Source organism: Mytilus californianus, unplaced genomic scaffold (assembly GCF_021869535.1).
Source record: "Mytilus californianus isolate M0D057914Y unplaced genomic scaffold, xbMytCali1.0.p SCAF_5, whole genome shotgun sequence".
In the NCBI taxonomy this organism is placed as follows: domain Eukaryota; kingdom Metazoa; phylum Mollusca; class Bivalvia; order Mytilida; family Mytilidae; genus Mytilus; species Mytilus californianus.
In genome coordinates, this window is record NW_026262701.1 from 92899832 (window position 1) to 92926883 (window position 27052).

General features: G+C 31.0%; 1 protein-coding gene and 1 long non-coding RNA gene across 10 annotated transcripts in view; one reads left to right on the forward strand and one right to left on the reverse strand.

The window, feature by feature from the left end:
- The window catches only part of LOC127700196 (uncharacterized), a 185372-nt gene that overhangs the window by 107043 nt on the left and 51277 nt on the right, over positions 1 to 27052 (reverse strand). For 2 of the 8 annotated variants that reach the window (XM_052203603.1, XM_052203599.1), the window contains exons 5-7: positions 15022 to 15114; positions 13649 to 13750; positions 11302 to 11335 (exon numbers count right to left, since the gene is read on the reverse strand). The exons of 1 other annotated variant lie outside the window; for it this stretch is intronic. In XM_052203603.1, coding sequence (XP_052059563.1) covers positions 11302 to 11335; positions 13649 to 13750; positions 15022 to 15114 — 229 coding nt within the window. Of the gene's footprint in view, positions 1 to 6967; positions 7370 to 9870; positions 10251 to 11301; positions 11336 to 13648; positions 13751 to 15021; positions 15115 to 27052 lie in introns of those variants that run through there. 5 more of the 8 variants (XM_052203604.1, XM_052203598.1, XM_052203605.1 and 2 more) reach the window with 3 other exon arrangements.
- LOC127700201 (uncharacterized) lies at positions 1024 to 3191 on the forward strand. 2 transcript variants are annotated; one of them, XR_007981487.1, is made up of 2 exons: positions 1024 to 1566; positions 3157 to 3191. It is a non-coding gene; the product is annotated as an uncharacterized LOC127700201 (long non-coding RNA). The 2 variants fall into 2 exon arrangements; XR_007981488.1 differs by lacking the exon at positions 1024 to 1566 and adding an exon at positions 2261 to 2337.

Here is a 27052-nt window from a genome sequence, read left to right on the forward strand (position 1 = left end):
TTTTATTTTCTAACCGTGTCGGTTTTTCTTCTAAATGTAAACTGTTTATAAACAAAACAATCATGTGCATAACATTGCTTTAAACTTAAAATCATACAAATGAAGTAGCTGAATTTTCAAAGCAGAAACACATCTAACAAAGACATTGACCAGACGTAGCAGGGTATAATGCTTCTTGTTAATTTTTTTTATTGATATTGCCTTTGCTGAGAATGTATCAGTCATTGACGAGTTAGTACAGTTAGAACATGCGATCAATTTTTTCATCACTCTCCCATGCACTTCTATGAACAAATTTGTGTAGTTTTATCAATTGACAGTTTACTTAATATGCTCAAAGATTTTTAACTTATCGTGGACTTTTTCGTACCTACATCTTCTGATATTGTGAAGGATATCATATAAGATCATATAAATATTTTTTATCTATGAAGGTAAACATTGCAGTTTGATATTTTTCTTCCTTCTTTCTGAATAATGCGATGAGGGCCAAAGTATACAAGTTGTGATTGTGCTCTTTTCACTCGTAGGTGAGTCATTTGAACTTCATTTTGGTGAAAAAAGTTGTTTATTCTTTATAAAGCATAAAGCTCCTTAAGTTGGACCCCCGAAACCTTAAAATTTAAGCATGAGTTAGGGCGTGGGTCGCCTTTCTATTTGAATTCTATTTGAAATATGTATATTTGATTTATCCGACAATTCTACCCCAATTTGTACCTTCGCCATTGTTCGCCTTGTAAAGAGTTTTCTTTAACTCCTATAAATTAAGGAATACTTGCAAATAATCGGGTGAACATATCTACTTTGGAAAAGTATTGAAAAACGAAATATTTGAGTTTTTACAAGAAACATGCAAATTTCAAATCATATTTGATAGTAAAATAGAGAATGGAAATGGGGAATGTGTCAAAGAGACAACAACCCGACCAAAGAGTAAAAAACAGCCGAAAGCCACCAACACTGCCGAGAAAATCCCGCACCCGGAAGCGGTCTTCAGCTGTCCCCTAAACAAAAATGTGTACTAGTTGGGTCAATATCCCTAATGGACCTTGAGATGAGGAACACAGATTTATGACTCCCATTAAAAAATTAGTCCGCCATACAATTGTGGAAGCTGTGATTTTAAAAATTGACATAAATGAACTAGGACTGGTGTTTTATAGAGCTGATGTGATGTGAAAAAAAGTATAAAAAAATAAACCTGAACAAATAATTACAAAGGACATATTTTTTAATGATTTTTATGGTCAGAATTTTGGGATTATTTCCTGAGGAGAGTGACATTTTTCACTATCTTTCGGGGTTGGGCACTTGACAGGAACACGAATCACACTTGCCACCCCGAAAATCGCACCACACATGTGCAAGTGTCTCAGCTTCAAAAAAAGCCATCATACATATCCAAGTTTACGATATGGCCTGAGCAACAGAAGAAAACGTTAACATTACCGCCTATGGAGAATCTATTACGCATATTGCCCCAATTTGTGGCCTTGAATTTCAAAGGTGATGGAGTGTTTCATGGCTCAAAGACCACAATTTAGGATGATAGCTGCTGAAATCAAGGTCAGTTACACTCTTTTAGTGCTAATTAATCAAAACAATACAAAATGGCTTCCCAAACTTTTGATTTTTATCAAAAATATACTAATTTTTTGTTGTTAAATAGCATTGATGCAGAAAATGGGTCATGTAAAATCTGGACAGGGGCCATTCAGAGGAAAAGAAATTATATTTTAAGGATGCTAAATGTGGCTTATCCAAATGGAAAAAGGACAAAAATGAATGTTGCACGCTTGACAAAAATGTTACAGTTAAAAACAATTGACATTGATAGAAATTTAGATGCCTCGCACCTCTGCCATAATGCCTTGTGTGTTAATGCTGACCATATAATTTTTGAGCCCCATGATTTTTAAAATAACCACCGTAAGGTCTGTGTAACTTCACAAAAATGCACCACTCATGAACTGCATGGCGCAACATATCCAAACTGCATGTTGCATCTTAAACTGTGGTTTGTTCTATTTTGAATTCTAAAATTTAAGTCTCCGAGGTGACATATTGCACACTTCACTATGCATGAATCATTTACTCAAATACAAGTTACTTACACTGCTAAAAAAATAAAAATGGGATAAAAGCCCTCCCTCTCACCCTCCAAGACACTGAAACAAACATGCATGTTTATATTAACCTGAGGTAACACATTTTACGGCTTGTTTCACGAGTGTTTACCTTTTATTGACATAGGGGGGGAGTAACTCTTGTTGTTTACAAATGTATTTTTAACTGTGTCAGGAAATTGGGACATTCAAACCACATGAACCAACTAAAGTAAGCATGCTTTAAAAGCAATCTTCAATATAAAAACCAAACAAATCAAACAAAAACTACAAAATTATAAAATTAGGATATCAAAAGTAAAATAAAAAGCTAACAGAACTGAAATAGTTGCAAATGGAAGTAAATATGGACATGATTTTATTTTATTTTATTTCCTTGTATGTTGTATCAATGAATGTGTGCATGATAGGAAAAATAAATTTTTATGCAATACATGTGTGTTAATTTGCATGTATGATGCTGTGTGTGGTATGTTTCAATGTCAATACACTCTGTAAGATGTGTACAACTCTAAATTATGATGTCATAATGCAATGACGTCACAAAAACAATGACGTCACAATGTACTCTTCACCAAAGAAATAACACATTTTTCCCACTTTCAACTCACATACAAAAAAAACCTCTAAAATTCTTATTCCTTGATGGATTTTGAAAACAAGACTAGTTTTGGAAAGGTCTGTGACTAATCTTTACAGTAATGAACATATATTAGAGATATTTATTCAATAGACAAAAATATAATAGGAAACAAGACTATCAGGGTGGAAAAATTTCTTAAATCTCATAGTTTTTAAGTGAAAAACACTATATTTACATGATTTATCAACACAAAATGAGGATTTGTAGAAAGTCTGTAAGGAAGAAGAGGCTTATGAATTGCAGTTATACCAATAAAAGTTAAAACAAATGTTTAAAATGTAAATTTATAACATATGCTTATTGTGTTTTTCTCTTCCTTAAAAAGGATATTGAACAGTTATAAACATTGCTACCTAAAAGTATTAAAATGAGCTTATTTTATTTCAGATATGGCTAAAACTTCACAGAATTGTTCAGAAATGTGTACTAAAGGGATACAAACTGCAATATAAGTGGAATCTGACATTAGCTGATCTAATATGGGTCAATATCCCTAATGGACCTTGAGATGAGGAACACAGATTTATGACTCTCATTAAAAAATTAGTCCGCCATACAATTGTGGAAGCTGTGATTTTAAAAATTGACATAAATGAACTAGGACTGGTGTTTTATAGAGCTGATGTGATGTAAAAAAAAGTATAAAAAAATAAACCTGAACAAATAATTACAAAGGACATATTTTTTAATGATTTTTATGGTCAGAATTTTGGGATTATTTCCTGAGGAGAGTGACATTTTTCACTATCTTTCGGGGTTGGGCACTTGACGGGAAAACGAATCACACTTGCCACCCCGAAAATCGCACCACACATGTGCAAGTGTCTCAGCTTCAAAATGAGCCATCATACATATCCAAGTTTACGATATGGCCTGAGCAACAGAAGAAAACGTTAACATTACCGCCTATGGAGAATCTATTACGCATATTGCCCCAGTTCATTGAAAAAGGACGTCATACTCAACTCCTAAACATATAAATGAACTAAAATTTAAAAAAACATACAAGACTAACAGAGGCTTCTGACTTGGGACAGGCGCAAAAATGTCATAATTCACTTTTTGTCAAAATGTTTTGAAAAATCAAGGATAGATCTCAGTTTGCGCATCATATGCTCTTAAAAGGTAGACATTACAAAATCAGATTTTACGCTATTATCAAAACTGTTAAAGAGGCGTTAACTGCCAAGTTCATGTTCACCGACTTGCAATTACTAATACGCATATCAGAATTATAAAAGTTATAAAAGATACATTCAACAATGCATAAAATATTTAAAAGTGTCAACATATTGGGACTGGGCCCAATTCAATTAACAATCGACATGACATAAGGATAGCCGATCGGCATGTGACACTGATATAAATATGAATAGATAAACATCAATTGACGTTGATTCATTACATTTTTTATAAGTTGTTGTTGGCTTTGAAGTAGCGTTAAGTAACTGCGAGTACCTACAGATCGGTTATTTTGTCTTTAGTGTTTTGTGTTAGTTTTTGTTCGAATGTTATCAAAATAGAGTAAGACAAGTATATGATTTACCACCAAATTTATCTGAATTCATTATGTACAATGATCACTAAAAATCGATTCTTGGCAATGAAATGATAACTACACACTTAACGTACATCATAAGTAAATGACATTTAAATGCAAGCCAGTGATTTACTTTGAACTAAAAAAACATTTAGATGTCACTTTCATTAAGTTAAAAATTTAGTTGAAATGGATAATTTAAATTTTGTTATATTCCTTAGTAAATGAGATACAGTATTTCCTTTTTAGATTAATACTTTGTTATAAAAAATAAACATAAAATATCTCTATGTAATTACCTATTATAATCTCTCTAGACATAAAACGATATGCATTCGAAGTCTAAATTCTAGACAACGTTACATACGCCAAAGGCGTAACGTCATAAAAAATAAAAATGGGAGAACTTACTATTAACATGAGCAAATACAAAAAATAGAATATACCGTAACTATAAATGAATTAAAAAAAACCCAGCAATAATGAATCAATAAACACAATAAGTTGGAAACAACATATCAATTATGATAGTTGTGTTTGGGCTTTGTATCGATCTTGTGAGTCAAGCCTTTTTCATCTGATTTTTACATTTTGTTCGCATGTTGTGCTATTGCACCACTGTCCATGTTAGAGTATTGTAAAGCGCCCGCAAACATGTTTAACCCGCCACATTCTGTATGTGCCTGTCTAAATCCAGGAGCCTGTAATTCACTGTTTATCGTTTGATGTTTTGTACATAACTTATGCCGTTGGTTGTCTTGTTTGATTGTTATACTTTTTCTCATGTCATGTCGGCGCCTTTTTTATAGCTTAATATGCGATATGCATTTCGCTCAATGTTGAAGGCCATACGGTGATCGATAGTTCCTAATATCTACGTCACTCATATTTCACATAATTAAATATTTTAATTATTATGGCTGTACTCGGCTTGTCTTTCCTTGTATGCATTTTTCCAGTCTGGTGGTATTCTGATTTGGTGAATCGAGGCTTCATCAAGTGCTAACGATGATGTGTTTTCCTTGGAAAATTTCTTTAAGAATCGACCAGACATTCCATCAGGCCTAACGGTTATTGGTTGATTCAAGCCAGAGAGTAGTTTGAGTAGACATTTTGATGTATAGAAAAGCTCCTAGAAGTTAGTTGTATCCCAGACTGAAGTGAATTGGTTATCCCAATCACACTGTTTGCTTTTGACGTTTCGGGTTTTTACCTGATGTCGTTGTTGAACATGCTGAAGACGTATTTATTGTATATCTTCCGACATTCTCACTGGCAGTTAGTTATGATGACTTTTTAGCTTACCTGGCCAAAAGGACAATTAGGCTATTTTAATCACTTGGTGTCCGTCGTCGTCGTCCGTTAACTTTTACAAAAAAAAATCCCCTTTAAAACCAAAGGGCAATTTTAACCAAACATGGCCATAATCTTTAATGTGGAATCCGATGACCCCACCCCGACTGCAACCAATATACCCGACATGGCTTAAAAAGAACATAGGGATAACATGAAAGTTTTGTCTATTACTAGTATCTTGAAAACCGTCTTAGATAGAAAGATTCTTACAGGGCAAAAATGGTCGGAACTGTCTATTTACATCAAAAGTGTCAAACGACTTCTTATAGGAGTTATTGCCCCTAAACTTTCACCAAATAAAGGGAATTAGTTGACACCCAAAGGTTATCAGGTTAGCCTTCTCTTGTGTACCATAAGAACGAATTTCATTTACATCACATTGATTGACATTACATACAATTTGTCTGCTTGTCTGGCCTATTACCATCTTTGTTGAAATTTAATTTATAGGAATTTTCTTGAGGTGTAGAACTAATTTCCAGTATAACCTCTTTTAGTAGCAAGGAAATCTGTTTCATGTTTAGTTCGCTTATTTTGTGAAATTTCTATGGGTTCTTTTATTCCTTTATTTTGTCTAATAATGGGACCGAAAGTCTTTTCGAAATAAACATTACAAAAATCTTAACGTTTTTCAAGTAGTCACTGAACCATGAAAATGAGGTCAAGGACAATGGACATATGAAAGACGAAAAATTCATAACATAAGACATATATATATACAAAGTATGAAGCATCCAGGTCTTTAACCTTCTAAAATATAAAGCTTTTAAGAAGTTAGCTAACGTCGCCGCCGCCGCCAGATCACTATCCCTATGTCGAGCTTTCTGCGGAAGAATTCACAGGCTCGACAAAAATTGTAGCCAACGTACGGCCTTCAAGAAAACCCCATACCGTAGAATCGACTATAACAGGTCCTGACATGAAATATATTCAACAATTCAATTGAGAAAACTTGCGGCCAAATTTATAACAAAACAATTTTAATCACTGTGGTTAAAGGAAGGACTTCAACATAGTTTAGAAAAAACAACAACTCTTGATCGTTGTTCTTCATCTCATTGTTATTCGTTCAGTATTATTTTAGGGTCTTCTTCTATGAGTATTGCAATTAATCGTCTTAAGATGGTGTGGGCTGTTACGGAAACAGTAGGATGTGCAATGTGGAAGTGTCCATATATACAAAATCTTGGTTGGAGAGACGCTTACAATATAGTTTGCAACTATAGACCAGGGTAATACATATTTTGTTTTAGATTTTGATACAGATCTTTTAAAAAAAAAGACAGAATTGGAAGATATTTCTTTTTTCAATCATTAAACCAACTATTACCAGTTTTGCATAAATGTCTTAAGATATAGTGCAAAAAATAAACGTAAATTAGATATGCATCTAGCAATAAAACCATCAACAGCATAAATAAATGCCGTTTCAAATGTGAAAGGTGTTTATACTTTATTATACCCCTAAATATTATCCAATATTCATTGTTCTTTCTATCTCTTTAAGTTTGGGTTCGTAATTTAGTGTTTCCATTTCTTGTAAATCAACCGAATATTTAATACCCAGGAGCGTAAATCTGTTTGAACCTCACTCAAATCCCCACTTAACACACATTGTATCTTGGCTATATTTCTTTTTCCCAATCCAAACTACCTTTGTTTTCTCTAAATTCATCTTGAGACCAGACCATTCAGCATATAATTCTAAAACACAAAGAGATGCATTTAAGGATTCTGATGAACCATCTAAAATAAGTGTGGTGTCAACAGCATATTGCGATATCCAAAAATTCTGAGTCTTCAATAGTAATACCTTTAATATTTTCGTTTTTTCTAAGTAGTATTCCTAAAATTTCAGCACATAACAAAAAGATGTAAGGGGATAAAGGATCCCCTAACCTGCAACCTCTCTCAATTGTAAAAAAGCCTGAAAGAAAATTATTCTGTGTTACTGCTGATTTGGTATTTGTAAAAAAAGTTTTAACCCAGTGTTTTATGGAATTTCCAAAGTTGAAAAAATCAAGAACCTGTTCTATGAAAATCCAGGAGATAGAATCAAAAGCTTTTTCAAAATCAATTTGGAGGAGAGTGCCTGGGATATCATTTTCTTCGGTGTTGTGTAGTAAATCATATATCAATCTGGTATTTTCACCAATAAATCTTCCAGGTATAAATCATTACTAACTAAGAATGATAAAACCGATTTTATACTTTCTGCAATGCAACTTGATGCTAATTTGTAAATAGTATTTAAAAGACTAATTAGACGCCAATTTTTCATGTATTGCTTTGGTTTGTCACCTTTTGGTATGCAAGTTATAATACCTTGTTTTGGGGTAATAGACATTTGCCCTTGATTATAACCATATTTAATTGATCTATGTACAAATTTACCTAAATCTATCCAAAAAAAGTTTAGGAATTCATTTGTGTATCCATCAGATCCAAGGCTTTTCTCATTTTTCATTCTTTTAATTGCATCAGTCAACTCTATAAATGATATTTCCCCTTCTAAGGACTCTTTCATATTTTCCGATAATTTATTTTTTCTTTATATATATAAATAATGTATAGCAATATTCAAATTAATAGATTTTATTGTCTCATTTTTGGAATATAGATTTTTGTAATAATTTTGTGGCTTCGTTTAGAATTTGTTTTTGGTTTTCAAATATATTTCCTGATTTATCATTTAATTTAGGAATTGTTTTATTTACGTATTTTTTTGTCTCTAAATTCATGAAATATTTTGATGGCTTCTCTCCTTCTTCTACCCATTGTGTTTTTGACCTTATATATTGACCCCTCAATTTATTTCGTATTAGAATTTTGAGATATGTTTTCTTTTTTCGATCTGTTCCAAAAATTTCATCTGTGTGGGCTATTTCTTCCAACTTGTTTATATCTTCAGCTAGCAGATATTCTGATTTATTTGTTTCTTTCTTTTTAAATGAAGCATACGATATTGTTTTCCCCTTTATTTCAGTTAATAATGTTTTTAAAAATAATTGATCACTTATTGTGAACTCGATATCACTAGATTCTACTAAGTTAAGGTTTTCTCTGTTATATTGCTCTTTAGTTTTATTTATAACCTCTTTACCAATATGGACATAATCTGGATCATACAGAAGAGAGTTGTTAAATTTCCACAAACCCCTCCCAGTACTGAAGTTATTAAGTTTTATTTGTAAAATAATAGGCGAGAGATCTGATCTATAACTATTTTGTATCTTTAAGTCATGTTTATTTGGGTAAAAGCTCTGTGAAACTAAAAAAAATCTAGTCTGGCCTGCTTTATAGGGTTTGGTTTCCTCCAAGTAAACCTTTTACTTTCTGGATATAATTCTCTAAAGGGATCAGTTAAGTTATAAATTTCCTTTATATCTAGAACTTTTTCTTTGGCTTTTGGATTATTTATATTTAAGTAATTAAAAGTATCAAGGTCTTGATTTTGCACTAAATTTTAATCTCCCGTCACAATGACAGTCTGATTATCAAATTCCTCAATTATTTCACCAATTTTGCAATAGAAATCAGGACTGTCATATTTGGACCATATAATGTAATTAAAGTAACATTGTTATCTTCAATTTTAATATTCAATCCTAATAAATTACCATTTTGATCTTTTTTACTTTTAAAATCTTATATTCAAAATTTTTATCAAATAAAATGGCCACTCCTCTTTGATTTGAAGAAAAGGAACTTAAGACACATTTTCCACCCCATTGATTCTTAACAAATTGTTCGTCTTTTTCAGAAAAGTGAGTATCTTGAAGACAGTACATGTTACAATCTTTTGCTCTTAGATAGTCTAAAACATCTCTTTGTTTTTCAATTGAATTAAGTCCTTGGCAGTTGTATGAGACAATCTGAATAAGATTATTTTTCATTCAGAGTATCCATGACACTTATGGTTAAATAACATACTTTAAATATAAAACGACTGAAAAATGTCCCATACAACTGACAATAAGTAATGAATATCTAACCAATGTATGTTATGTAGTAATGGTCTGGTCTCTGATTCAAACATGATACTAATAGTAATCCTGCTGATATGAGTTTCTATACCTATATTTGCCAATAAAATAATTAACAAAATAATAAAACATTGAAAAGAAAAAAAAATGAAAAACATTTGAGTAAAAAATAAATAAAAATAATAAATAAGAGTATGTTAAAAAATACAAAATATATACCTGCAAAGGGTTTAGTCACCCAGTTTACTGAAATTACCATTTATGCTCTGCTAGAGGGGTTATTTGTAATACTTCGATCAAAGGTTGACATTACGCAGTGTACATTGAATTGAAAATATAACTAGATTTATGAGTAAATCAGCTGCACTCTTCACATAATTCTTTTCAAGTTTCAATATATGCTTGACATAATTAACAAAGATATTTATCTCCTTCTACATAAAGGCCTCAAATAGGAACTTCCGTTACATAGATTTTCATCTCTATTTCGACAGTAGGTAAAGACATCATTATAGTGACTATTCCTGCTATCCTCAGCTCTGTTCATTGTACTGTAAATGTGTACCTGTGTACTATCATTTCTGACGTCAGCATAAACCCTAAAACACAAAACTAACAAATTTATATGTTAATTACTTCCCCTACCGCGCCACCTTTTATTTACAATTAAGTCTATGAAATGAATATCAGTACGTCCTTTCAAATAAAACAATTATTTTCTTTCGAAAAGACTAACACAAATCTATATTCAAAGAAAGCAGATATAATCGGTATTGAATTGCATGTTCATTACAAACATGCTGTCGAATCAAAACGAAATATATATTAATCTTTATGTATCAATAATGAGCTGTGATGTTAGCTATCATTGATATGACTTTAACCTGTTTAATGCTTATATTTACTTTTTTGAGAATATTTGCATACCTTTATTCGTCACATTACCATTAAGTCAAAATCAATTTTGAAAGAAATGTTAAAAAGGTTTTATAATTTTTTTCTAAATTACATTTACCGCCCTGAAAAACCCGTAGTTCATTAGAAACATAATATATAGCAGATGAAACAGCTTATGAAAATGTATCAAATGTGAAAGAAAAGCTCACCAAGGATACCTACTCGTCTTATAATTTGGTACGTCAGACACGCGCTTCGTGTACGTTAGACTCATGTTTGGCGCTCGACTCAAATAGTTGGAAGGCCAAATTCACTAACAAAGTTGAAGAGCGTTGCGTCAAATCCGGATAATGTCATCTTTAAAAAAATATAGGACAAGGCGTATGCTTGCAATGAGAAAGTTCTATCCCCTTAAGTCAAGGATGCAAACATCTGTTGGCCACCGTACAGTCTACGGTTGTATGGCATGGTTTTGTCTGTCTTTCTTTGTCTCTTCGATCTTTGATTGCTGTATTGTATCCTTATATTTTTTATTTCAATAAACCGACAAACTGACCCGCATTTTCAATAGGCATGACATCCGTAACAGATACATTAATCAGATTTCGATCCATGAAGCTGTTGATCGTAAATTTAATGTCAAATGTTTGTGTTTTCCATTACCAGATGGTTTTTACCTCTCTGAAGCATATATTGACTTAGCTGTATTTGGAATACCTTTGCAATTGAAAGCATCTGTAGTTTTAAACTTACGTTTCTTTTTTTCCGATCTTGAATTGTACAATCCCTGCAATAAAAGACAGTATTCATAATTTCAAAATATGTCATAAAATATACAAAATACAAGTATTGTCATTGTTTCATTACAGTGTATTGCATATGTTCCACTGGTCGTCATTTTCGTCCTAATAAACCTAAACTGCATTGTTCTTTCCACTATTTTTGTCAGCTCACTGTTTTCCAAAACTTCCTAAATTTGATCTAAATGATGTCAACAGTGATTTTCAATCCTCATAAGCAAATTTTAAAATCTTTCCGAGTTTATGTGTGAATGTGTTCTTTGTCTATCTGTTTCAATGGTCGGTTTTAATAAACCTTTTTAGAATCTCACAGTGCATCCAACTGATGCTGTTAGATTCCAACTTGTCCAGAACAATTATTAACAAAAACACCAAATGCTCGACTTTATATCAACAAACCGAACAAACATAAAACAACTGTCATATTCCTGATATCAAATGGGGGTCAAATCAATTTTCTATGATGCTGTTTCAAAATCCTCATAATAAAATGTAAATAATATATGGGTTACATTGATGCTTAATCACTGTTTAAAAAATTTGCCTTGTAAAAAAACGCATTAGTGACTTTTAGATAAATAGGATGTTATTTACAAAAAATCAATTTAGATTTAAAGGTCTGTCATAAGAATTTCTCATTTTAACACTAAGATACAAAAGCAGACATAACAAGAACAAAATATAATATGAGCAAATGGAGATTTTGTTGTTAATGACAGCGTCACATTAACCTCACCACACAAATTTGATAAAAATATGTCTTGAGTTCAACTTATGGCTATTGAAATAAGCAAGAGCTAGCTTAAAACATATGTACCCAATGCTGAACATATGGGCATTCTATAGCAAATCCACAGCATTTCCCCTTGTACTCTTATATTTGAGAATTCAATACCTAATAGATAGAGGACTATTGCATGCATTGCAAGCAAATCTTTCCCTTAAAAAAAGTTTTTATATAGATATTAGTTAAACAAATGTACAAATATGGACAACTTCTAGGATGCGCTGAACTTTTACAACAACATGAGTTTTTTTTTATTGTAAAGAATGTTTTTGGTATTTTGTTAACAACTAACGGTAGCGTGATATGCCCCAACATACCCATTTGCCATTAAATGCAACGAAACAATAAGTAATTTTTACTTTGAAGAACGTTTCCCTTGGCATATGTACAAAATGCCATGTTTTTTATTTACAATCTTTGTTTTTTTTTTTTATATTATGATCTTTGACCATTTCGTAATGTAACAGGCAGGAAGAAGTGATCATAAACCTAAACCATTTGTCTCGAATTCTACTTTAGATTTGAAAGTTCAATGAATCAAACCAAACGACCAAAAAACTAAAATAAATACCAAAACGAGAAGGAGACAGCTTGCACAGTTTATGATTTGAGAGAGACAAACACGAATATGTAGATATGCCAACTTAACTTTAATACTCAACATGTATACAATCGAAACAGTAATAATGCCAAATCATTACCAATTCACAAAACATTTTCAATTTGATAAATCTTTTTTTTAAAACGAGAAATACAACAACACTATGAAATAACAACATTATTTTGCGTCGAATATGATATGTTAATATATATATATATATATAGATAGTTTGTTTTGAAAAGAAACAAATCATGCTTAGTAAAAAAAAAAACATTCTGATTCGAACTAAAATTCTCAGAAACTGAAATCATCCATGTGCATGATTTTTTTCATTGACAACGTATTTGTTACCTTTAATAAACTTGTTTTAAGTAAACAGTCAGTATTTCAAAGGACGCCATAGGTGCCCTTTTTGTTGATTTGGTTTTTTTTTCAGTCATATGAGGCAAACGTCACATAGGACCTTCACAAGAAGAATGAAACAAAGCAAGCGTCATCCTTCAACTTTGTGTTCTGCTATAAAGACGACAAGCTTACCACGAAAATATTTAAACACTAATGACTATGTTGATTGCATCTATCCCATTGAACTTGCAATAAGAGATAGCTTAGATACAGTTAATTTTGCATCACATCATGACTTTACATCTAGAAATAAATAATGAGGGTCGTAACAGAACAAACGATAAACGAGATGAATTCAGTTTTCCTTATGTAAACTTTCCATTTCGGTGTAGCAACATAATACATCTAAGTTTACTTTCAGTTGTGCTTGGGTTCGTTTTGCTCAATAACTTGTATTCTGTGTAGTGTTTTATAAGTTGTTGTCTATTCGTTTTTTTCGTCTGGAAATGGTTTTTGATAGTTCCATTAGTATTTTCCCCTTCTTTTTGATAAAATATTATATTATACCTTTTTTATGTAAAATATATAAACCAGTCATTTCTGCAAGTTGCAAACCAGTAAGTACTCCCACCACAGCAATCAATATTGAATTCACTACTGTTGAACTTTCTAAAAATTTAATGATTTAGATATATAAGTGATTTACCATAAGTAATACTAAAACTGAAGACCGTCGGGATACAATTAGTTGATTAAAACGAAATTGAGAGAAGGCAACATTCGAATTTACTTTTACCTCGTCCTGTTTTAGATGCTAGTGTAAGAGACAAGCTTTTTTCTTGTCCGTTAATTTTTCCTTATTTTATTTTCTCCTCTGACATTACTACTCAATTCAAATTCAAATCTTCAATGAATAATATTAGTAACAAATGATTTTGATCAGTCAACTACTATTTTCCTCGACGCAGACACCTTTTTAAAATTTGTATGGTAATAATTTATCGTATAGCGGGTTTTTACAATGACAAGTCATTTGCATTAAACTGTCGGTTCCCAGAAGAAAACGGTCGTTTCCTATCCTACGTTTAAGAACTGAATGCGTCTTTTTGTAATTGTATTGGAGTTTAAAAGCTTTGACCGCGATACATTTTGTGTGTGAAGCACGGAATACTAAAACTGTGCGCGCGATCAACGCTTTTACCACCCTTTAAAATTACTAAAAAAGCATTCAATTCTTATAATAACATTGAAATGGTACAACTATAAAATTACGAGTTATGTCAAAATTTTTCATTTGTTTTCATTTGTTCCTCAATATGTTGCTGTGACATTGTCATGAGAAGCACGTGCTATCATGAATGTTGTATTTTATTGAAAAATGAGATCTACTATTCGAGTGCCTCCCGATTATTGTCAGCCGATCAAAAGTAACGATTCTTATGGAACATTCATTTGTACATGTAATGTAATTATTTTAGTGTGCATCAACAGGAATAAAAGGAATTGTTTCTGTTTTGTGTGGACATATTAAAGTGCATTGCATTCCATTGTGTTATCTTCTTTGTAGGCTGTATAGAGTTACATTTCTTCTGTTATTATCTGTCTTACATTTTGATCGATTGTGTTTTTATGTTCATAGCTGGGACACTTGCTTTTTTATGATATTAAGACTTTTGAATCTTTTGACAGATGTTGCATGGATTGCAAATTATGCTTATTAAAAGGCGACGCACTTGGTCTCACTTTGCTTGTATTGGATACTATTCTGACTGTTTTAAATTCCTTTACATGTATGTCTATTAATTCCATTTCTTATGACATCTAAATATACATCCGCATACAATTGTCTGATGTATTATAAACTTAATATTAAAACATTAGTAAGCATCAAAGGTGATTAGATTGAATCCTTCTCTAATAATAAAATATCTGAGTTCTACCTTTTTCGATCTTCATGCTGAATGTTTTATGGTTAGTAGAAGTAGTCTCCATCTTTGTCATTGTCATTGTCGTGGCAGTTGTAGTGGTAAAGTCTGTTAAGGAAATTATATTCATGTATGAATTCATCCAGACTTTATCTCATCATCAATATTTTTATAGTGAAATAAATGTAAACAAGTAGTGCTCTTATGTGAACAGTAGCATGTGACATGGATCATAATTTAGACTTTAGAAATTTGGTGTGTCCAAATTGCTTTCTGGATTTATCTTCATCAGCATCAAGTATAAACATTTAAAACCCATGGACGTATAAATAGTTGTCTTTGATTTGTTGTGTTTTCATTATCCTCTCCATTTAAGTTTTTGCATTGTACGTCTTACGGGTTTCAAATATTCTGTATTTTAATAGAATATAAAGGGAATGGGTATCCATCCATGACACAGAATTAGTACATGCACTGCAAAAAAAAAAACTAACACAAAAGCAAAGGAACAACATTTTAATTGCTGTTCAATATCTCAAAGTACAAGAAGGCCTTCTACAATGAGAAACAACTCTCACCTTACTGCAAGTTTAAGACGACCCCTTACACCGGTAAATCATTTATGAGCAAAAAAAGACCTGAATTAAATGCATTAAATCTCCATGTCTCCAGACGAGAAAGTTCTTAGTAAACCTATGGTAATCAATTAAATGATTTATTCTCTGTTCAAAAGGAAATATTGGAAGTAATTCAAAATAAATCCCACTTATTTCAAACGAAAAGAGAGAATGTTTGCTGGAGTAATTCAAAATGCCTTTTCGATCACCCTAATATATTACGGTAATGTTTTAAAGTTTTAAAAATGCATTCTAATTTTTCAACAAATAAGAGGTGCAAAACAAGTAAAACACTTATCTACAGCATTATCAATATTCTCCATAAATGAAATGATAGACACAATTATCGGTAGGGAATAAAAGATTCAAAATTGAACGAACTTTCCTTTCGGTCATTTTAGGTATTAATGCAAATAGGGAACAGCGAAATTCTACGTTAGACCATATGCCACAATATTTTCCTGTGTTACCACAGGGAAGTTTTTTTTATAAATGGGTTTTCTCTTATTAACCAGAGTGGACGGTTCATTACTGGAACCAATTTTGAATTATCGTATCCTGCAAATACCGGGGAAGCTTTATTCGGGTTGTGGTCTCTAACGTCAACTGGTGGGACTCTTGCTCCTCGTTCACTTTAATTTCCATAGATGAACCTTTGTTATTTCTGTTACTTGAGAACACCTTCTTTCCAATATTACAAATAGAGGTGGTTTTTTATCGATTTGACAGAACGAGTTACCAATTTATTTCCGTGCGGCCGATTTCATTCCATACAGTATTTCTTGAATTATTCAAAAATTCAATATAACTACCATCATTGTAAGAGTTTATGGATAAGAGCAGGTATACACTAACTAAGGTAAAAAATGGGGGAATTGTTAAGGAAAATTTACCAAAAATTTGTGAACAGTAATCAAAGCAGGAAAGATAAAGAGGGTCCATGTCATACCTATTTGTATGTGCTTAGAGTTGCTCGTTTTAAACATTTGTCAATTGAAACGGTTCTGTGCAACACATATGTAGTTTTCTGTTTCATTAAACACACCATTATTGATCTCTCTCTCTGGGAGTGGGTGTGTGGGTTTAAATACTCACCTTTTTTATGTGTATCGCGTTGTTCATGTTGAATGTCTGTCCATTAAAACTGTTCTGTGCCACAAATATGTAGTTATCTGTTTCATTACCCACAACATTATTGATGACATATGTAGGACCAGTCCCTAGTGACACATTGGCGTTGGATTCTTTGTACCAAGTATAACCTGTGATTATTACAGCAGGATTTCCATCTGATGTACAAGTCAGAGTTATGTGTCCTGCTCCTTCACCAAATGTTGGCTTGGCAGGAGACTTAATAAATTGCACATTTCTTACACGATCTGTCAAAAAAATGTTTTGCTAGTTGTACATTTCTGATAAAATCTGTTAAATAAGTTACTTGTGCATTCCTCACACACTCTGTAGTAAAAAAAGACAGACCAATGTTGTTTAACTTCAAATTGTTTATCAATTTGCAATCCTGTACTTAATTCTTTTCAAATTATTCTTTCCTTCATGTTACTTTACCTTTTTTGTGTTAAGTTTATCAATTAAATACAATCAAATGTCATCTGCATTGTTGTAAAATCGATGGGTACAAAATATTAATTTACATAAGTACCCTCACTATCATGATAATTAGCTCTGCTATTACTAGTATTAAAAAAAAACTTTTTGAAATATACCCCCATATGTTATCAAATAGTCCGTTTCTATATGTTTGTTGGCATTTGTTTTTGTTGCACTTCAGTGTTTCTGCTGTTCCGTTGTTTTCCTCTTATAGTTGATGTGTTTCCCTCGGTTTTAGTTTGTAACCCGGATTTGTTTGGTTTTTTTTTTTCTCAATCGATTTATGACTTTTGGAACAGCGGTATACTACTGTTGCCTTTATTTACAATCTATTTTGTAATCTACCTTAAGGGAATGACCATTTGATATTTTGGGAGATTTAAATGGTCGTAACCTGAGGGATTTCAGAAGTTTTATTTTATCAGGAAGATTTAGAAAAATGAATTGACATTCGACTTGTTTTTCATTTTACAACATTTGAATTTGAATCAAGCAGTCTTCATTTCTCTTATTGTAACATTATTCTAGATTTATGAAGTCTATAATTCTACTCATTTATTTACACGTATATTTTTACTCCTGCATCGACACATTTTAATCTAACAACTAACAATAAACATTAATGCCATCAGTCTGTCTGTATAAACTCCCCTGTGGAACGTCTTGATAAACAATCTGACATCTAACTACCGCATTATTATCTATTTGTTCTATCTTCAGTGTCAGCTGACTGGTACCATTAAATGTACAGGTGCCTGGCATTTGAACTGCTGTAGTGGTTTCTGATTCATATTGTGTTTCACCTATAGTAACACCTTGTGAGTTACGTCTGTATTTCACCCATCTGAATTTGCCTTGTGGTTTGCCAACATTACCAGTACATGTAAAGACAACACTACTGCCTTCTTGTATCCCAACGGATGGTATTTATACTGGTTTACTGTCTGGTTCTTCTGGATTACCTTTTATAAATATTTAAAACTTTAAGAAGCCCTACATTATGTTTATGTACTCTTATTACTAAATTCTTCACATTCAAAGTACTGTAAATTATAATAAATGAACTTAATTTAAGTTGTTAAAATTTAACCCAAAAAATTTACCTTATCACCTTAATCTACAGGAACGACATCTATTCAAAGGTGCAAAATGTTTATTTCTGTCCTTTGATTGTCGTGTTTAAATAAAAAAAAAAACAAATAAGACATGTAAAATGTATGAAGTAAAGACTTTATATAAAATTAAGGAAAGGATAAAGATAATTATCCAGCACTAGTATGGAATTCCCTTCCCAATTAGGCAAATATTGTAAAGACCTGTCCATCCGTCTCATTACAATGAACGTACATAATTTACAGACAAATTTAATTTGGACAGTGAGTCATATACCGTTCTAGAGTTATGCCCCTTTATAACTTTGGAAAAAGCAAATGTATTCGTTTCCACACTCTCTCTTAAGTTTTCTTTTTATGAAACTCATACACAATGCAGAGAACTCAAACTCGCAGACAGAGTTCAAACTTGGGCAGTGAGTTATTTACCGTTCTAGAGTTATACTCCTTTATGGACTGGAAAATTGCCATTTCTTTCGTTTCTGCACTCTTATTTCAGTTTGCCTCATCCATATTTTATGAAACTCATACACACAGATAAGAACCACAACATGCGATAAAGTTTAAGTTTGCTAGTTTGATACTTGCCGTTCTCGAGTTATGCCCCTTTTTAACTTGCAAAGTTTGAGCGGGGAATACATGTCCTCGGACACATTCTTCTTTTATGATAGCTCTTACCCAGGTGACCTCTGCAGACTCAATGGAGCCATCAGATTTTATTATTTTTTAATAAAATAATTTTCTTTTTGCTTGATAGTCGGGCAAAACGCTCACCAGAGCTCATGATATGATTTTGATATATTGCCCATGTATGCATGCCCACTTTAAATAAAACATACTAACTTGATTATATAAGCATTGCTGTAACTGTGTCATGAAGACCATGCACTCATGGGTTTGCGTTTATTTACCTCCCTTTATTGTGAAACTATACAACGCTTTAAAACATTATGTGATTGTTGTCTGCCAATCAAAATTCTTATGAAATACATAAGTATATGTTATTCAATTATTAAATATTAAAAAATAGAAGAGAAAAAATGAGTAATTATGACGATCTTGTGAAAAGGTTAAAAAGCTGCATAGCTGAAATTATGAATAAATAATTGAATGTAGGAATTAGAGATTTATGGTTGATGACATAAACCTCCATCAAGCATTACAAGTACTCAACTAATATACGAAATTCAAATAATGAAAGAAAAATGCACCAAAGACAACCGAACTTTGTTCAAATGACATCTTCTCATTTTCTTTTGGTCTTTAACTCAATTACCATCATGGTCTTAGTAATTCAACTATGGTATGACTATCCTGTCAACAATTAGGTTGTGCGTTTGAACCCCCTCGACTCCAATCTTAATTGACTATAGTCGGCGGTTCTCGCCGGGTACTCCCAGTGTAAAAACCGTTGACGCGAGACCAATAGAAAAGTCACTCGCATGAAAAAGTCGAAAAAAACAATAGTTAAACCATGGCGGTAACAATACTGAAAACAAGTTATTTCCAAAGAACAATCGTACATTTTATAGAAATTATTTGTTAAACTATGTTATTAGAAATATACATGGAATTTCACGGTTGTTTTATGTTCATAATCAATTGAGATAATTGTATTAGTTTAAGGAATGTTAAACTTTGCAGCTTATTGATAACAAAAAATGAAAAATATCATGTTCATACAAAATCTAAAGATCGATTAGGTCGCATTCAAGTTATCATAAGCCATATTCCACTTGGTCACACTTGCCATTTTTTATACCCTTTACAAATTTATTTCTTCAAGTTTTATGCATCAAATAGCAAGTAGGGGGATGAAATTACACTAATAACAATATTTTTTACATTAGTAAATCTGTATGGTCCTAATATAGAACGAGATAGAAATGCCTACTATAAAAAAGTACTCAATATAATAGAAGCATACGGTCTTGGAATTTTAATAATTGGCGGTGATATGAATGAAACACTAACAGATAAGGACAGAAAGAGTAAAACTGTAGATAATAAAAAAAGAAAACCTGTATATAGCTTTAAAAATATGATAAAAAGTCATAAACTAATAGATATTTGGAGAATATTAAATCATACAAGAAAACAATTTACATGGAAAAGAAAACATTATTGCAATATTACAAGTAGAATAGATTATTTTCTTATAAATTCTGACATAAGAAATAGAATACTAAGTACAGATATCCGCCCAGCAATAATTAATTGCACAGATCATCAAGCAATTTCACTAAAAATAAAACATACAATACAAGATCAAGGAAAAGGATACTTTAAATAAAACAATAGTAAACTCAATGACAGTAAATATTAAAACACTATTTTAAAACTTAGAGACCGATATAAAGAAGAAGCACTAAATAAAAAACCTACTGTAATGTGGGACATGTTTAAAATTCAAGTAAGGGAGGCAACTATTAACTACTGTAAAGCTAGACAAAAAGATAAGAGAGAAGTTAAAAATTTAGAGAACAAAATAAAATATCTCAATGAAATCTGTGATAATGAATTAAATTCACAAAAAGTAAAATATATCAATAAACAAATTGAAGATACAGAAAAAAAGTCTTGAAAAAATCTACGCAGAAAAAATTATGGGAGCCCAAATAAGATCAAGAATTAAATGGATTGAAGAGGGGAAAAAAATTCAAAATACTTTCTTGGTTTGGAAAAATCTAGACAAACACGCAAAAATATAACATCTCTAAAAGATAATCAAGGCAAAATAACAGATGATCAGGGTAAAATATTAGAAATAGAAGAGAATATCAAAATTTATATACATCCAAAAAACCATATGTAAAAGATATACAAGAATATGTAAAGGAAACTAAAAAATGATTACACCCTATCTCATGAAGAAAGTAATGATTTAGAAGGAAAGCTATCCATAGATTAATGTACAAAATCAGTTTTCAATATGAAATTAAATAAATCTCCAAGAATAGATGGATTAACAGTAGAGTTTTATAGGCCCTTTTGGCCATATATAAAAAACTTTGCAGTTTTTGTGTTTAATAAATGCTATGGGAAAAAAAGAACTCACAGACAATCAAAAGATCGGACTTATAAATATTATTTATAAGAAAAATGATCCACTTAATCTTGATAATTACAGACCAATAACTTTGTTTAATGTAGATACTAAGATAATAGCTTATTCATAAGTTCCAAGATTAAAACCAGTACTTCACAAAATTATTCACAGTGACCAAAATGGCTATGTGAAAAATAGATATTTAGGGTTTAATATCAGACAGATTCAAGATATATATATAATTGACTATTCTGATAAATTCTATGTAGATGGAGCAATCTTATTTCTTGATTTTTCAAAGGCGTCCGATTCCTTAGAATGGGAGTTTATGTACTGTGCATGAAGTAAGTTTGGTCTACAAAATTCTATTATAAATTGGATACAGACTTTATATACAAATATTAAAGGATGTGTAACAAATAATGGTTGGATCTCTGCGCCCTTTGACATTCATAGGGGGATTAGACAAGGCTGTCCAGTCAACGCGATTATTTTCGTGCTCGAGTAGAAATCTTAGCATGTAGATTGAGACAAGACAACGATATAAAAGGCATACAAATTAAATTACATAATGGATCACATAGTTTAAAATTAAGTCAGCTAGCAGATGACACAACAATTTTCGTGAAATCTATGCAAGAAATTAAAGTAGCCATAAAATAATAGAGATATTTGGTTCTTTATCTGGTCTTCAACTGAATAGAGATAAAACAGAAGGTATTTAGCTAGGAAATCTGAAAAGCAGTAGAGATAAATATGAAAATATAAACTGGTCAACAAAGTCAATAAAATGCTTGGGAGTATACTTTGGACATAACAAGATTGAATGTGAAAAATTAAACTTAGAAAAACAGTAACTAAATCAGAGAAAATTATCAAAGATTGGTCTAAAAGACAACTTACTATCTTAGGCAGAATAACTGTTGTAAAGTCTTCAATAGTTCCAAACTTAACCTTTTTAGCATCAGTAATCAATATTAATAAAGACTACATATCAAAATTTAAAAAAATGATATTTAACTTTATCTGGGACAATGAAAGAGAAAAGGTTAAAAGATCTGTTGTTTGTACAAAGTATCCTAACGGAGGGTTAAACATGATTGGTGTAGATAAATATATAGAATCATTAAAAATAAATTGGATTAAAAGATTAGTTGACAATGATGACATGTTACCGAACTGGAAAGTTATTCCTCAGTTCTACTTTGATAAACTAGGAAAAAATTACATAATTTTCTATATGAACATAGATAAAACACTAGATATAGAGAATTTAAAAAACAAGGTAACACCCTTTTACTTAGAATTGATTAAAACTTGGGTGAAATTGAAAAACAGAAGAACAGAAAAATCCCAAATAATTTTATTGAAATAAGAAAACAAATAATATGGGGAAACAAATACATAAAATTAAATGGTAAATGTCTAATCTATGATAAATGGATTAAAAATAATATACTATATATTAATGATATCCTTGATGATAATGAAGATATTTCTCAGAATTTGATATTAAACAAACTATCATCTCATTGTAATTGGTTTGCAGAATATACAAAAGTAAAAAAGGCATTAACAAACCAATGATTAAATTTACTTAAAGAAGAAAAATTAAAGCGAACAAAAGTTTACTTTTACAAAAAAATGGAAATAGTATGTAAAAATCATAAAAAGTATGAGTTACAAAAAGTAACAACAAAAGATATATATAATATACTACTTCAATCTAACATAGAAACACCAATAAGTTTTAATTTGTAAAGTGGCAAAATATTTTGCAAGTTGAAGATATTAATTTGAAAATAAAACACAATATACTGTTTATTTTTAGATACTTAAAATATAATAAATTGAAAATATTGAGGTGGAATTGTTACATTGGATACTGCCCTGTAAACAAATACTAGAAACTTGGAAAATAGTAGATATTCCTTTATGAAATATATGCAATGTTAAAGAAAATTATGAACATTTCTTTATCACCTGCAAATATTTTAAAACTTTTTGGGAAAGTATTAGATTAATTCTTAATAATCTCAAAATTGGATATCACATTATAAACTTAGAAAACCTAATACTTGGATATAAAAATAACTGATGAAAAGTATTATGAAATTATTTTTTTTATAACAATAGTAATATTTAGTATAAATAAAGCATACTACTTGATGTGTTCTCTATATTTAAGTATGAATTTCTGTCAAGAGTAAACCACTACAAAGCAATGAAACAAGAAGTAAGCTTAACGCTGAAGCAAATTGAAAGTATTTTAAAAAAAATCTCCTTTTACCTCTTAGCTGAAACTTGTATAACTGTTTAATACCACATGTTTCAGTGACACTAAACAGCAAAAGTTAAAACCAATAGTTATATACTCACAAATTGTAAAATTAAATCCCAACTGCATGTTTGTTATAGTAGTACTGTATTATATAGGACGATTTATTAGTAAAACTAAAATATACGGAAAAACACTGTAATATTTCCGGAAAATTGTAAATTGTAATTTATACTTATGTTTATAGTATTAGTATCAATAGGTAACCCTAAACCTATTATTTATAGTATTTAGGGCTTCTAAGGAGAAAGCTGTATCCTTAAAAGATTTATAAACAGCTTTAATGAAATAAAGTATAATATGTTTTAGAAAAAAAACAAAAACTAAAAAAAAAAGAAATTACACTGTAAAAAAAAATGAGTAGTGAATTTTAAAGTAAAATAGTGATTTGGTCCAGCTTAAAAGGTTAGAAATTAGTTTTTGGAAGCTGTCAAAAGAATTCAAGACCCTCTTAACCAAAAAAGTGTCCATATTTTGAGTTAGAGCTGATGAAGTTTGTTATAATTCTGATATGATTTGTCCCAAAAGTAGTACACCACACTGAAAAAATATTATTGAGAAAGCGCAAGTTGGATTATTTTAATTTTCATTTATTGTCTAAAAGAAATGCACTACGAAATAACTGTGTTCTCGGGTCATGATACAATTTCCCAAAATATACTTTTTTTCTATCTTAGTTTTCGAGTACAACGGTCTGCTCTTGTCACCTGAACTTTCAATATAGAAATGCTGTCTTTTCGTTAATATAACAATTAAAGGTGTGTGTGTGTGTGTAGCTTACATAATTAAAAATATTTATGTAGAATATTTTTACAAAGTAAATTATCCGTTAAAAGATTTTATATATTTGTACAGTTTAGAGAAACGGTCAACTCGATTTCTGTACATGTATTTGCGTTCTTCCCCATCTACATCCAGTGTTCACATCGTATAATAAGGTCCGTTTGAATATGCTTATAGTAAATTAATTTCAAAAGGATGAATCTTGCTGCCTATCAATCGATTCCTTTAGATTTTTCCCCCTCAGCTTCTCTAATCTATCTGCATATATATATGGGAAATTGCCATGTTCCAGAGAGGAATACAGACAGTGGAAAAATAAATTAAAGTTGGTACTTTAGGAATTCATTCGCATAGCAACATTTGAAACCAATTTTACACAAAGCTTCTGTATCCTGCTGTACTCGTCGTTTGCTATTTAGGAGGGAAATGATAACTTTATATGGAAATTTTGTATTTATTGTTACTATTTACCAGAACGTTTACTTGTGAATTTATAATTAATATCCTCTTTGCTTAAACAGAACAAACATTGTAAAGATCAAATTTTCAGTGTTTACAGGGGATGTAATATTTTGACACAAGAATTCCTACTTTTTCTGGCTTCCTCCTTTAATAAAAACTGACCGCAACGAAATAATCAATAGTGCTTTAAGCGGAGTTAAACACTAAAAATCATCATTCAATCAATCACCATCGAATCTTCTGCAAATTAACAACATTTCCACAACAACACACACACGTGCACACAGACACACTCAAACACACTTATGAAAATTGTCTGGTCCTGTCACTTCACTGATAATTATTTTAGTCTTTATTCACGTCCAATCTTTATTTGATATTATTTGATAAGTTGAAACCATATTTCAGAATTAGATCAATATAATCAACGGAAACAATATTGTAAATTGGCAGAATTTGATGATACATTTTAAGCTATTTACCTTTAACATTTATATAAGCAACACCAGAATTTGCTTTTGTACTTCCACTTGAGCCTGCATATGCTACTTGACACATGTACTCTGTCTTATCTACACAAGCTATCTGAGAAAACTGTATTAAAGCAGAATCTGTAAATCTAGTTGTTGGGTTGATAAGGGTCACTCTGTTTGTTAAATAGTTGCCATCAGTTGTTAGACTTGCATTCAATGGAACTTCTGGAGTGAAAAATGTGGCTTTATTGTGAAACTGTCCATTTATTTTACTTTTAGCCTGAATATTTACACCTGTAACAATTTCTCCTGTCCCTGTAGCATAAGAACAACTGTAAAATAGTCTGTCCAAGAATTCCATCTGAAGGTGTTGCTTGCATTTGAACAGTTATAGATTCAATACCTACAATAAAAGACAACTGAATTAGTTAGAATAACACAGATTATAACAGTATATATTTAAAAACGTGTATGCACTAAACATGTATTTTGTTTGGTTACGATACAATAAAGGCAGCGATTATCCTTCCGGCTAGCCGAAAAAAGGCAAAAAATGTCTATTCTTTCTGCCGTCTAATAGAATAGCGTTTATTGCTATTATGCTATTATTTCGGCCACACATAAGAATGAATAATGAATATGTTTTTCGATAAATGGTTATTGTAGTATCCAGAGTGGAGAATGTAGTGGCCCGTACAAACACTGAGAATTGCACATGGAACATTCATTTTTTGCACGTTCTCCGCGCGGACGTAATACTGATTTTAAGTTCAAGATAAAACATTTTGGAAAATAGAAATAATGAAAATAAAACTAAAATAAAAACAGAATTCACATTGTGATAAACGCCTCAGCAAGTTTATCTATTTTTCTAATGGCTCTTCATTTGAATACGTCTATTATCCGCTAATATAAACAACATGTCAGGAAAAACCGAAAGAAGAATATAAATAACACCAATTAATTTGCAACAAGGCCATTTTTGAATTAAAGTCAATTAGCAAAACATTTCCATTAACTTAAATAAATCAAAATACAAATGCATTTCATTCATAGTATACAGCATTTTCAGACTTTTTACTTGCTTCATAAAAAATTGGGGGCTCAGATTGCCTCTCCTCTTTTTGTTCTACCTACGAAATTAACTGCTAGGTTACAGTCGTGCAAGTGATCTATGGTTTTCGATGGACATATATGGTTCATTAAGAAGATCATTAATTTATCATTTCATTGAAGTTTAGTTCCAATGAAGTCGTCAAATTATTTTGTACATTTTCTTATATTCAAAATGTTTGATAATTTTAACACATAGTAAATAAAAGAAAAGGGCATGCATATACCCCAAAGTAAGATTGTTTTATAATAGTAAAACAATGTATTTATTTATTGAGAAAATAACTTAAAAATAAATTTTTAAAAGGGGTTTTATACCCTCAAGTCTGTTATATTGTTCCCATTCCAGACATATCAGTGCATATTCATAAATATCTGTTAAAGCAGAACATACAAATGAGGTAGCCATGTATATTTGACTTTGACAAATATGTTAGTTTATTTATCGGACTGTTTTTGTTTTAAAATATGGCAAGGAGTGAACTGACGAT